Source organism: Nematostella vectensis, chromosome 9 (genome assembly GCF_932526225.1).
Source record: "Nematostella vectensis chromosome 9, jaNemVect1.1, whole genome shotgun sequence".
Lineage (NCBI taxonomy): Eukaryota > Metazoa > Cnidaria > Anthozoa > Actiniaria > Edwardsiidae > Nematostella > Nematostella vectensis.
In genome coordinates this window covers 10,885,065-10,899,013 of record NC_064042.1, presented here as the reverse complement: position 1 = coordinate 10,899,013, position 13,949 = coordinate 10,885,065, and the positions used below count along the sequence as shown (strand labels likewise).

General features: G+C 39.1%; 1 protein-coding gene across 3 annotated transcripts; it reads right to left on the bottom strand.

Annotated features, from left to right (window-relative positions):
• Positions 1-1,562: 1,562 nt before the first annotated feature.
• Positions 1,563-13,798, bottom strand: LOC5512669 (origin recognition complex subunit 3). Of its 3 annotated transcripts, none has more exons than XM_032382114.2 (22): positions 13,691-13,798; positions 13,550-13,616; positions 12,817-12,914; positions 11,279-11,405; positions 10,686-10,787; positions 10,425-10,480; positions 10,111-10,216; positions 9,798-9,879; positions 9,329-9,488; positions 8,988-9,101; positions 8,486-8,686; positions 7,333-7,449; positions 7,064-7,146; positions 6,276-6,362; positions 6,117-6,187; positions 5,943-6,028; positions 5,626-5,717; positions 5,132-5,207; positions 3,837-3,902; positions 3,378-3,494; positions 3,032-3,117; positions 1,563-2,494 (listed from the first exon to the last, which is right to left on the bottom strand). In XM_032382114.2, exons 1-22 carry the CDS (start codon positions 13,730-13,732, stop codon positions 2,389-2,391), a joined length of 2,142 nt encoding a protein of 713 aa, XP_032238005.2. In that variant the 5' UTR covers positions 13,733-13,798; the 3' UTR covers positions 1,563-2,388. The 3 variants fall into 3 exon arrangements, with proteins under 3 accessions (XP_032238005.2, XP_032238004.2, XP_032238006.2); XM_032382113.2 differs by having other exon boundaries at positions 13,550-13,636; positions 13,691-13,734; XM_032382115.2 differs by lacking the exon at positions 13,550-13,616 and having other exon boundaries at positions 13,691-13,760.
• Between the last annotated feature and the right edge of the window lie 151 nt (positions 13,799-13,949).

The window sequence follows — 13,949 nt, the reverse complement described above, 5'->3', positions numbered from 1 at the left end:
AAAAATTCAAATGTCAAACTTTCAGTTTTCATGTTTTGGCTTCAACTAAATGTGATAGCATCGTAACGCTTCGTGCAATAAAAAAAATATTGTGTTCTTCCCGGAAAAACCTAGCTAAATGAATTTAAATTTAAGATATAATGAACAAATATTTGATGTTTTGGCTTCAACTAAATACAATAGCATCAGCAGCAAGTCTCGAGCTCTTTACAAACTTCGTAATTCAGAATAACGCCTAGCGCAAAATTGCACAACATGGACGCAAATAGTGTGGCCAAGATCATATTGCAACATAATTCACTACATCGCTGCATCATCCATCAGTGTGCTTGTCTACGATGTTATTGCGCTATAATTCGCACGATTACCAGGCAATTATAACTACCACCGCCACCACTAACACCAATCGTCTTTTCACAAAGACAACCCGTCATAAAAGATTTGGTATTAATCATAACCATAACTATATATTTATCTTTCCCTTAGCCATATCAATCCTATATTAATTGATGTTGTTTCCTTTTTACAAATTTTCCAGAAACATAAGAGGCCACAGAGAATAAACATAAAGAAATAATAATAAAAATTACCTTCAATGACAATAATTAGCCAAAAGTACCCAAAAAGACGCATTTTGTAAATAGCCCTCAGACACTAGGAAGTGAGTGAAAGCTTCAACGAAAACCTCGCTGCCCCGTAGACAACTCCCTGATTATACTTAGTTGCTATCTGAACGACTCAGTTGAGACAAAGGACACCAAACAAAGCGAAACGCGTAACCTTGACAGAATGTATGTTTTGTGACGGCATCGAGCGGGAGCATAAAATGGCGGCGTGTGTGATTGGCCTTCTTTAACACAATGACCCCTCAACCGGCAAGAACAAAACAAATTAGCACAACAAGAGCAAGACAATCAGGAAGCAGTCTAAGGGATAAAATGGTCTTGAAGATATGCATCCAACCAATGCGTGATAGTAACTACTCTTCATCCAAATAATAAACTCAGGTTCTTAGACAAATTTCAAATCGAACAAGGAAAATACAACAGCAGAATTCAACCTCTCAGCACAATGTGCACTCCTTGAAGGCTCCTGGAACTATCCATCTTGCTGGTCATCACAGATTGCAAGCATGCTGGGATATCCATGGTAAAGCATTCAACTTTTTTTTTTGTCTTCACCCCAAAGCGAATTAATTACTGGTCAAAGCAGTGTAAATAATTTTAGAATCAAATCAATTTGGTTTCAGAGAATACAGCAATAGGAGAGCAGTAGTAAATCATTAGATAGTTATTTAATCATCTAGGCAAAGCCAGACAAGCACATAAGTACAGCAATTAATTATGCTCCAGCAGCCTCAATGTCCTAGTACACTTTCCCAATATGAAAATAATAGTATCTTTATGAAAAATTCTAGTAACCATCAACATGTACTAGGATCAGCAAAGCTATGAAGGGTTACAGATGAGACCGCAAAGCACTGTTGAAAAGCCTAGATACCGCTGACTAGGTACAGCGGTGTTTTACTTTGACGGGCTGTAACAAAAAAACTGATAATAGGGTTAATTTTTTCGGTCTTTTTTAATTTATTTATTTTTCAACAGGTTAATCATTGCAGTACATTATTAACCCATAACTTACTTTGAGATCCCTAGAGACTGATCCATTATTCCTTTTCAAGGGTATAACAGAGAAAAAACGAAAAGATAGGCTATCCATGATTAATGCACTATCCTTTCTTATATATGAGAAACTTTTCGAAATTTCGTCTCTTTCATCGTGGCTCTGCAGCAGACAGGCACTATTTACTGTCTATATCTCATCATTTACCCCTTGGGGAACTATGGGCATAGCGGAAGTATACCCGAATGAAAGTAGCTTCTCCCTATCATTAACATATACCAGCCATCGCACAATATGTAAGGGACATGACACTAGCTCTTCTATCACCTGGTGTCCCAGAAGGTGGAGCGCTGCCTAGAAATACATCTATCACTCTTTAAGTGAATATTGCCCCAGTGATCTTGAGTAATTGGCCATCGGTATACCTCTTAGGGAAATATTCCGTGGGTCATTTGTAGCAATCAGCTTTCCCATGTAGGAGCGCTGCACTGCCTCCTCTTTTACAACTCTTAATTGAACAGTTGCCTCAGGTGAAAAATCTTTGACTAGAGTACTCTAGGGTGCAGCATAGGGACACCTTTTAAGAGAAAAATAGTGTCTGTGATGGTTCCCAGCTAGCAGACTCCTAATTTCAGGGGCGTTGCCAGTAATGCATCTGCCCCTCTTGGTTGCTTCAATAACCTTGGTTGAAGGCATTTCCGAGTACTTCAGGGTACACATGGCACTCCCTGGCCTACAGCCCTAGTGGGTGTGTGACATCCGTAGTTAGCAGCCTCCCCATGTCAAGCGCTGCACATGGTCTGTTTTCCTTTTGGTGGGTTTAATAAAACCCATGAACTGTAGCTCAGAAACGGCACGAATAAACCGTGCTCTAGTATTCGGTTAAAGATCAATAGCATTAGAGTCGCTTGCATCTCGGCCATTGTGGACCCTAAATCTTAGAATTGTACGCATTACGGTGTTCAAGGGACCTATATGCTACGATACCTTTGATCAACTTATGTGACGTTTACTTTAGGAAAAGGATACCCAAGCAGGCATGCTTCTAAGGGAACCCAAGAGCGCCGTTTGTGTTCAAAGATCATGATATAGCTTTTTATCAAAACACGTCCTTTCTGGAAGGAAACTCCTACAGCAACCTTACAAATAAAATCTCCCAGCAATTTTGCATTTTCTTGCTGCCGAAAAATGGGGCTAATCCGCATAATGAATTTTGCTTGGTGTCAAATAAACGTTTCCCTGCTAGAAGAGGCCTCTTTTCTCTAGGGAAAATAAACGTATCCCCACGCATTGTTTATTTTATTATTCTCACGGCAACCACAACAAAGTTTTAATAGACAGCCAAAGGGGTAATATATAAGACAAAGGGACTATATAAAAAACAAGGTGTTAAAAAGGCTAAGGATACTGGAGCTGCGCGTCCGACTTCTTTTGCTTTTTGGACGGAGTCTTCGTAGATGCTTTCGGGTCTGGGTCTAGCACAACCTTGAAAGCCTGGTGAGAACAACATCAAGACAACTTCATTAAAAATATGAAAAAAAAATATATAGTCGCAAGTTTGTAGCTAAGATAGCATCCATTTCCATCGGTTGATTTTTGGAAGCTATTGTGATATTATACCTTTTGGCTTTGGTAAATAAAACAATTTGATTTAGACAAATTTTGAAAATTGATCACGTTCACATCATTTGTCTTCTAACATTGAATAAAAACAAAATAATGGTGCAGCTGACTGAATCTCTTTAAGTAGGTACCTGTAGCCAGTCGTAAAGATTGATCATCCTGCTGCATTCAAGGTAAAGTTTATATGCCACCGAGACATCAGGCAAGGAAACCTGGATAGCGCCAGCCTCTATCTCACAGCATTCGCACTGAAAAGGACCATCGAATTACTATACTGCCTAGCACAACTGTTAATCGAAAAAGTATAAAAAAATACTATAATATTGTAAAAGCTCTACAAAGCTCCTAATCTCATTGAAGCCTTTCCTCCAAAGGAGTCCACAGCCCCCCTCCCCCCCCTATCCACGCCCAAATTTCTAAAATAATAAAAACGTATGGCGGAACCTAATTTGTAGATTTAAGCTGACATAAATTTCCTCATTGACACAAAAAAAGATCAACAAACAAAAATCAATCCTAATTTACTTTCAAAACTCAAGGAATATCTTATTTTGCGCATCTGAAAGACATCACGTATCATATACACTTACCTTGAGGTAGTGTCGAGGATCGCTGAGCGCAGTTTGTATTGCTGCCCGCGGCATACCTATCAGGTGCTGTAAGACAGACACGTGTCAGTTTCAAGTGTTATACTCCTACCACCTCCTCCACGTCAGCAGAAGGTGCTATGCTCCTAGTACACTTACAATGATAACACGTAATGTGTTATGCCTAGTGCACATTAGCGACATATCGACATAACGACATGGACGCGCGCACTCTTATTTTCGACATAACGACACGGACATAACGACATAAGAAAGAAAAAAAAAACATGTTTTTTTTCTTTTATGTCACTATGTCCATGTCGTTATGTCGGGCTAAACATAGTGCGCGCGCCCATGTCGTTATGTTGTTATGTTGCTAGTGTGCATTAGGCATTACAGGTAGTATCGACACACGTGTGTCAGTAGAAAGAGTTATACTCCTATCACCCCTACCCTACCATGTAATGTGTTGCAGGTAATATCGACACACGTGTGTCAGTAGAATGGTTATATTACTATCACCCCTACCCTACCATGTAATGTGTTACAGGTAATATCGACACACGTGTGTCAGTAGAATGGTTATATTACTACCACCCCTGCCGTGCCATGTAATGTGTTACAGGTAATATCGACACACGTGTGTCAGTAGAATGGTTATATTACTACCACCCCTACCCTACCATGTAATGTGTTACATGTAATATCGACACACGTGTGTCAGTAGAATGGTTATATTACTACCACCCCTACCCTACCATGTAATGTGTTACATGTAATATCGACACACGTGTGTCAGTAGAATGGTTATATTACTACCACCCCTACCCTACCATGTAATGTGTTGCATGTAATATCGACACACGTGTGTCAGTAGAATGGTTATATTACTACCACCCCTACCCTACCATGTAATGTGTTGCAAGCAGTATAGACACAGATGTGTGTCAGTAGAAAGAGTTATACTCCTATCACCCCTACCATAGAATGTGTTAAAAATAGTATTGTATTGACACACATATCTAACAGGTGCCATAACGTGCTGTAAGCACAAAAGTATTAGAAGATCGGGACTTCTAACAATTCGTGTATTTGTTGTAATTATTTTTTTGTCATTGATGACGTTGTTTCTTTTCTAGCGTTTCTGTATTCTATTTTTTGATCTAAAGAGAATATTAACTAAGAAAAAAAAATGTCGGGTAGCTCCTATTGCGAAGAGAACACGAGTACAATAGATGAATATTTTGTTAAAGCTGTTTTCTTTTCAGGGTGGAAATTTCAGTCAACACAGTACAAACCTCCTTGACTTTGTGCAGCTTGTCGAAATACATCACCTCATGCAGTGGTAAACTTTGAGGACTTCGAAGATGTTTCCTTCACGTGAAGAACAAGAATAACATTAAGTCAACAGTCATATCAAAATCTAGAACATAGTCTATGCAAGAATGGTTTTGCACACATCCAAAGTTTGCATACTTTTGCAGTAGAGGCTCGATAATCAGATTCGGAGCTCGCCATAACGTCTCGCACTATAGGAAAGTTTCACTTCGGCAATCTGTACAATACTCGGAATGATCCGAGGACCTTAAACGAATTTTTCCACTTCAATTTACACAAATTTAAGGGGATCGATTTTGGTCCTTGTATTCAGTCCCTGGATCGATTTGGTCCTGGGTTCAGTGACCTGGATCGATTTGGGTCCTGGGATCATTTCAGGTCTCGTACAGATTGTTCTTCCACGTAGACCCACTCCATTCAACTGAAGCAAGGCATTACAGTAGCTTATGCAGACCTGAAGAGGCTGTCCATGTAGTCTACTGTCTTTTGGCGAAGCTGGTCGTAAGGTGTGTCTTTTCTCTTCTGAGTGGCTGCTAAACGCAATTTCTGAAACATGGAAACATGTTATAGGGGGGAATAAAAACACCATTGGGGACACATGCGGCCACCAGTGATATAGTGCTTTATAGTCCACAAGGCCAAACTAATTTGGGCCATGCTTTGCTTTACCAACTTTTTGCATTAAAACCTGTTGAAAGCACAAGCTGGGATTGTAGCAAGGATTATACTGGAAAGGATTCTGATCGACTGTATACACAATGCAGAACACACCTCTTGAAGCTCAAATCTGTTGACAATTTTCGGCGTGCCGCCTTTCCCGGTTGGCAGGGTTGCTGGCCTGACTGGTTCTTGTTGCTCTGTAACAATGGTGGGTATTTTGATATGGACCACTACCACATTAATAAATTCTGACAGTGACGATATGAAAATTATTTTTGCACATACCACTTAGTTTTTCAAACTGTTCTAAAAACTCTAACATATTCTTCTTGTAATTGAAAAGGTCGGGGCATTTCCTGCATAAGACAAACATTTTTTTTAGTCAAAGAGGTATATACTCAGGAAATCACTGTGCTAAAACCTGGAATCACCCAGTTTACTTACTTGGCATTTAAAGCAGTCTCAAGAAATTTTTCCAGGATATTCACACATTTGATAATAATCTCCACAAGTTCATCCTTTGCCAAAACCCTGCAGATGTAGACAAACCTAATAATTACTTTCTCTACATTCAGGGCTTTTGGAATTACGCGGAAAAAAACTCAAAATTATGCGGGATTCTTTGCTAAATTACGCGGAAAATCAATCATTACGCGCTAAATGATGCGGAATTTTGCAATACATTTTTCTTTAAAAATCAAAATTTTGCGTGATTTCTTACTAAATTACGCGCTAAATTACACGACATATCAACTGTTACGTCCAAACTACCGAAGGAAAGCACGAAATAATTTGAAAAGGTTAATTTTTTGCGCGAAAATATCTTAGGCGAGTTTTCATTGGCTCCTAGCCACCAGCCAATTAAAAAAGGTATTTTATTATTAGTCCTAGGCCTTCGCGGTTTAGAAAAGAACGCCTAGTCATTTTATTGTTTTCGAAGTTCAGTTCGAGATATCTGCACTCTTACGGAGATTATCTCTATTTTTTTAAGAGAAATTGAGGTAAGAAACCTAAAAGAACACATCAGCTGTGTACTTAAATGTTTTGTCTTTCAAAATTTAGCCAAATTACGCGGAAATTTGTGGATTACGCGGAGAAAGCCAAATTACGCGCTTCCGCACAAGCGCGTAATTCCAGAAGCCCTGCACATTCTACCCTTCTGCCTTGAGGACATTCATCATGGTACCAATATTCATTTACTGAGGTTTGTAAATCATACCATAAACACATACCTCAGCAAAGCCAAAGCATCGCGGTACTTGTCTTGGTGGTAGATATGTGTTGGAGATAAACTGTATTCATAGAGATCACGAACCTAGGAAAAAAGTCAAAAGTCATTTGATGACCATCACCATCAGCAACACAACCATCACCACCACCATCATCATCACAACCATCACCATCACCATCACCACCATCATCACAACCATCATAACCACCGCAGCATTACAGTAACATTATCAGCAGCACAATGATCACCATAAACACCATAGCATTTTACCTTTTTGCCTAGTGGAAGCCTGGGTAGGTTTGCAGCCATGGCATGCAGACAGTCCAGAATTGGGAAGAAGTACCAATGGTAAGAGTCCAAACCATTAAGTAACTCAATGATGACTTCCTGCAAACAGGAAAAAGATATGATAAGAGTGAGAAGGCAGCATGATAGCTCAAAGGTCCTCATTTCTCAAGGCAGAGGACCTGGGTTCAATCCATTAGGGGTCAGCTTGGGAATTCTAAGCTTGAGATCTCTTCTCTCATCACACTGTAACATGTATTGGAGGGATTACAAGATCTGCTGGGAGTGCTGGCCATCTTGAGTGACAGCGCTAATAAACTAGCCCACACTCATGATTGCAAACTGCATGAGAAGTCCGTATCTTGCAGAAGAGTCAGGTCAGTTGCAGGCAAAGAGGATTATGATCTTGTCTCGCAATTTAGCATTGTGCTATATAATAAATTATCAGTTGTTAATAATTGTATTAATGAGCTAAGCTCTGTAATAATAATAATAATAATAATAATAATAATAATAATAATAATAATAATAATAATAATAATAATAATAATAATAATAATAATAATAATAATAATAATAATATAATACTCGTTTATTAGTCCTCTCGTAGCCTTAAAAGCTAAATTACAGGATTCCAATATCAAATATAATAAATAATGATTAATTGATACAATATAATAAATATAAAGGTAGTATGAGCAGTCAGATAGCCAAGGCCGGCGCGTGTTTGTTTGTGACAAAGTTGCCAAATCTATTGGTCGCAAAAGGTTTGATGTGATTGCCAGTGCGCGTTCTTAACTGGTAGCTATGGGTAGTAGCCTCAATGCGGTCTTGCACAAACCGGTACACTGGATTTTGTGGCGTCAAACAAGAGATAAACCTGCAGCAGGCATCAGTTTGACGATCTTCAAGGATGGCTAGGTTTGCCCTAGTAAGAGCTTCCTTGTAATCCAAGCCCGGATAGATAATGGCGAGGGCGCGTTTCTGGACTCTCTCCAATGAATCAGAAAGGTAGCGTGGCAGGTCTGCGAAAAAGACGCTTGCGTACTCGAGCGTGGATCGCACAAGGGAGCGATAAACCACTAGACTAGACAATTTATGCTGCAAAAGGCTACAGAAATTCAATAGTCTTTCTTGCCTTAGTATGGCCACTGTCCGTCAGTAGTTGTGCTTGCTGCTGCTTGTTGCAGCTTTCAACATGCCTCTTGAATGACAGGAGGCTCCTGATGATGTCCAATTCATCATCTGTCAATTCCCGGATGATGTCCTCACGGTCAGCAGAGGATGGACAGCACAATATGCTAGCAGGGTTGCAGTAGAAGTGCTCCAGTATACAAAACTAAAGGAAGGGATAAGGTTAACTACAATTTGATAAAACATTGTAAGTGTTCCAGTATACGAAGTTTAGCCATTTTCAATACAGGTGGTTATAAATTTCACAGGGATTCAAGCAGGTTTAATTCTCTCCTGGATTCAACATCAAATTTTATATGTGTCACAAAAGTCAGGTCGACAAACCTTAATGCATTGCACATTGTTGAAGCCGTCGTCCAATGCAACATGGTGTTTTGTTATCATTATAACTTTAGTCTACAGTACTGTAATTATTTTGTTCACAAAATTAACATTTCAGCACCTACCTGAAGTCCAGTGCTAAAGTTCTGAAGAGAAAAGTCGTGGAACAGAAAATTTTCATACAGAAATCTGAACACTTTGGCCCCTAGTTTGAAAGAATATTTAGGTGTCATCAAAACCTGAAAAAAAAACACATGTAAATCAAAAGGGTAAACCGGACACCTTGATTAAAACATAAGGTTATATATCTAGTTTCAAGTTTACAGTAGGTTGTTTGACCTTATATTCTGTTACACATGAAAAAACACAGTGGACTGTGAAAGAAACTAATAACTAGAAGAGAAAAAGCCACTACTGTTAGTTAGTAGTACTGTACTGTTAGTTAACTGGATTTATGGACATTCACCTGAGAGATTATTTCCTGTAAGCAAACAAGTGAGGGCTGTGATTGGAATCTCTGGATGGACAGCAGAGTTGAGACTGAGTGTGGGAGCACTTGGTGAATGGCGGCTACAGATGTCGCGACACCAAACACCAGGACAAGAGGAAGATGGTCGGCATATTGGCTGTCGGTAGAAGGTTTGTTAAAGAATGTCAATCAGTCAACCCTTCGATATTGTTTATGTTTGAAAACACAAGGGTATAATTTGCAAGAATTATGTTATTGACTTGCGTGAATTATCTGGATCAAAATGCTTTGTATGACTACATGTAGGTATGGAGTTGGAATGTAGAATAGTGGCAAGATTGGCCTTCTTCAAGTTATCAGTAGAGTATAATGAAATGTAGATTGGTTGAAAGGGCATAATTTATGAAAAAAACTTTAATTGAAGTTTATACCACTGTTATGATAACAAGATGGCAACAAAACTCACCTACAAATAGTGATAAAATCTTGGACAATGTGTGCAGGAAAGCCTTCAAAGTCCTCAAATATGATAACCATTGCAGGGGAAACTAGGAAAGTAGATACAGCAGATTTAGTTTAACCGCAGCAACGAACATTAAAGAGGCACTTGCATGGCTGTGCAGTGCTACAGTATTCCAGGAAGCTCAAAAGCACTTAAATCGTAGGAATAACTAGAATAACTATTCATTAAAAAACCTTCAATCTTCAAGATAAATACAGAAAATAATGGTGCCTAGCTTCTTCGACAGAATTTCATAAATACCACTTGGACAACTCACCATTTGGGCCTTCACTCTGACATCTCCTTGTGTACCAGCGGCACAGTTGTGGCATGGAGCTCAGCTTGGAGTGTGCTTGACGAGGACTTCGAATTTCTTCATCATCCTATGGAACCATAGAACCACATGCCATAAAATAATTTAACACATTAACTTTTTTTCTCCCACATACCCCTAATTTCTAATTTGGTTTCACTAAATTTTCATTTAAATTTGTAAACATCACACAACACAGTTACAGTATCATTCTGACATATCAAGATAAAATCAACAGCAAACTAATCTGAGCAAAAACATAAAAAAAAAATACTCACATCTATTTCACAATCCATAAACTGCACCATCATATTCTTCATGGTAGACTTCATGGCTAAAAAATTACACTACTAGTGAATGCTCTGGACTGTTTAAGTCATAAAATGTGATTTCCTATTACTGGTAATGAAACTTGTGAACCGTGTGGGTACCCCCTTATCGCCCCTGAAGAGGATTTAACAGTCATCTAGGTAAAAAAAGTTGAATCTGTATAGTTTATCTACCGTACCTATATGTTTTTCTGGAATCAAGAGGTCTACCTGTGCAATCTTTAGATTTCATGACCGCTGTGTAAGGAGTGACCAATGACAGGTCTGTCACCAGTTGGGAGAAGATAATATCATGATCAGGCATGTTGACACCTGCAAGAGGGTAGCGGGTCAAAGGTTATCACAGCTGAAAACAATGACTTATTATGGTCATCTTAAGCAACAAATACATAGATGGTATCGGGAACGATGGCCCCAGGGTACCGTCGCCCCAATCACACTAAGAACGATGGCCCCACCCAACGTAACTTCTGTGGTCGAGAATATTCCCTTCTGCATGACTTTCTTGCTTCAAAGACAGACATTTCTAATGTACGGCGATCATACTCAACTATGATGGGGCGACAGTACTGTGGAGCAATCGTACCGTAATTCACATAGACAAACCAGGTGTTCATTAACAAAGTTGTTCTTTCTACCAACTCCTGGATATAAAAAGCGGATGGTCACGTGAAGTTCCATATTTGTTAACCTTGCCTATCTACAGCCATTGGGATACAGTAAATACAGCCTTTATCTTAATCATGATCTGATACACCATGTAACAGTTTTTGATTTTATGCCATACTTTGTGTTTACATCACCTGTTATTAATACAGCAGTTGGAATTTCCCGTATTACCCCATGGAGGCGTGGCTCTGTGGCAGAGCCATGGGATGTCTTGATGAAGTCAATGAGCTGAGAGAACACTTTACTGTTGGTTTGCAGACCCTACAGACCATATGCAGTGGAGGTTACAGTAGTTAATAATAATAATAATAATATAATAATTATTATTATTATTATTATAATTATATGTATGTAATAATAATTGAAGCATATAACACAGATGCTGTTTTGGCGCATCAAATGCTTAAAATGTGCTCAACAGGGCAGCTGCACTGCATTATATCCTTGTTCAGTGTCCTATAATGGTCAACTCTTGACACCAAGTAGCACCGATCTACAAAGCATCCATCAAGACCACATCACCCTCACCCAAACAAAATAGTGGCGCAAGCCCATGAACTGTCTGATGACACTGTCAAGGCACTTCAGCAGGGCATTCGATAAGAAGACAGGAAAATTAACAAGACAAGATAACAAGGTCAAGGACTCCTTTACCGCACGAGCTGTGGATCTTGCAGACAAAAAAAGCACCTCAGTGCAGTTGACTAATTCCATTTCAAGAGATGGGCTTTGGTCTGAACAAGAGTTTCCAGATGTTCTTAAACTGCGATATGATTGGCCCATCAATCAAATCCCTACTCATGTGTTTGTGGGGATGTCTTCACAGTACACCGTGCCATGTCACGTTGATGTGGTGGATTCATTAAACAGAGGCACAACGAGCTGAGGGATCTTAAAGCAGAACTCTTGAATACGGTATGCCAGTACAGGACACTTCCAGAGAATCATTGAGTAGAGTACAGGACATGAGACTAGATATTCATGCAAAGGGGTTTTGGGAACATCAAAGGTCAGCATTCTTTAATGTCAGGGTTTGTCACACCAATGCTAAATCCTAGAGCCAATATATCGCATTCATTAGAATAAGAAGGAGTTGGGATGGATTCTTAAACATCAAGCACGGAATATTCACACCCACTTTTTACTTCAACTTGTGGGTTAAAACAGGAATACTTGAGATCTTAGTCATCTAGCTGAGATGATGATCGCAACCAAAAAGGGAGAGACCTAAGCACAAACGATCTTCTGGATCAGGGCGAAGACATTATTGGCTTTGTTGAGATCTGCCCTGATATGCCTTTGAACCCCAATTATCCCTTAGAAGAACCAATTCGGATGCTATACTAAATATTGGTTCGAATGTAGAGAATATACAAGGGGGGATCCATTACCCTTTTTAACAGATTTCTTTATAATTTTGAGATGACAAAACTATATTTTCAATATCATATTTAGTGTTATTGCATTATAATTTTTGTAATTATTACTTATAGCTGTCTATTGTACATTAAAAAAATTTGCATCAACAATAACAAGAAGTATAATACAAGTAATAATAACAATACATTGATTACAAGTTAGGCTGAGTGCTGACCACAAAAACTTTTGAGGATTATTTCCTGATGTATAGCAGGTTTTATTACAAGCTAGCATTGCACATTAGATACTTTACCTCTATCAGGTGCTTCACTGTTCCCAAGCAGTACTTCAAGTTATCATATCTCTGTTGCACATTTTCCAAACTTTCTCCTTCTGCCGCTCCCATTAAATCTAAAAAAAAAACAGATGACAACATTAAGCAACTCGGTACAAAGAGAAATCCGCCGATCCGCAACATTTTCGGGGCAAATCCTTGGATCCGCAGATATTTTTAGATCCGCATGGTTTGACAGATAAACAATAGCATCGATTGAAATTCATTTAAAATCCGAAATTCGACCGTCAAAGCAGTCAAAATCCGAAATCCGTGCTCAAATTGTCAACAGATCCGTGATCCGCCGTTTTTCCAAAATCCGCCAATCCGCTGAAATAATCATCAAAATTCGTAATCCGCGAGCATTTCGGGGCCGAATCCGCCGATCCGCGAACCTATTCACCACCCCCCCCCCCCCCCCCCATAAAACACTGTATGTAAATCTGAGTTGTGTTAAATTCGTTGTTGGAATGAACCATAACGGTAAAATCCAGCTGTTATAGATGCAAAATAATAAAAATTGGTGCTTATAAAAAATACAGAGCACCCCTAGATAATAGAGGGCTCTTTTTTCAGACACCCCTTTCCCTTTGTGGTTAAAAAAAAAAAAAAATCGGAACCCCTCTCCCCTTACTGGCGCCTTTCATAATTCTATCTATATCCCAGGCTGAATAAAAAGGAAATATTCTAAATCTATAACACCACAACTAACCCACTGCGTTTTTGTACCGCCGTTTTCGCGGAGATCCATCCGGCGTTTTCTTGAACAAAAAACATCCCTGAAAAAAAAAACACCCAGCTAATGACCCATTTAAAAATCAATACCAATCTTAACATTGGACTGAGAGCTCACTTTGGATACTGAAGATGTGGTGCCGACATTCTCGTCCGCCATTTTAGAATGTTGGGTTTGAGGAAAAGAAATTTCGCGGGCTCAGTACCCAGTACCTTCCAGTTTCTTTATCACAGGAAACCCATCGCTAATAATTCGGCTTGTCATGCTGACTTTATCGAGACTTTTTTGTATAGTCTGTTTTTAGGAAAAATGTGCAGCCAGGGAGATGTAAGTAGTCTTACAGTTAACAATGTTATCCTTGAAAGCAGAGAGTTTT

Excerpts from the sequence above, each read along its gene's own strand:
- LOC5512669 (XM_032382114.2), bottom strand. The coding sequence starts at position 13,732 with ATGGCGGACGAGAATGTCGGCACCACATCTTCAGTATCCAAA. Across the intron at positions 10,481-10,685 it reads GAAATCTAAAGATTGCACAG|CCATGAAGTCTACCATGAAG; the intron begins GTAGACCTCTTG and ends GTAATTTTTTAG. Across the intron at positions 8,687-8,987 it reads ACTTTAGCACTGGACTTCAG|TTTTGTATACTGGAGCACTT; the intron begins GTAGGTGCTGAA and ends CCCTTCCTTTAG.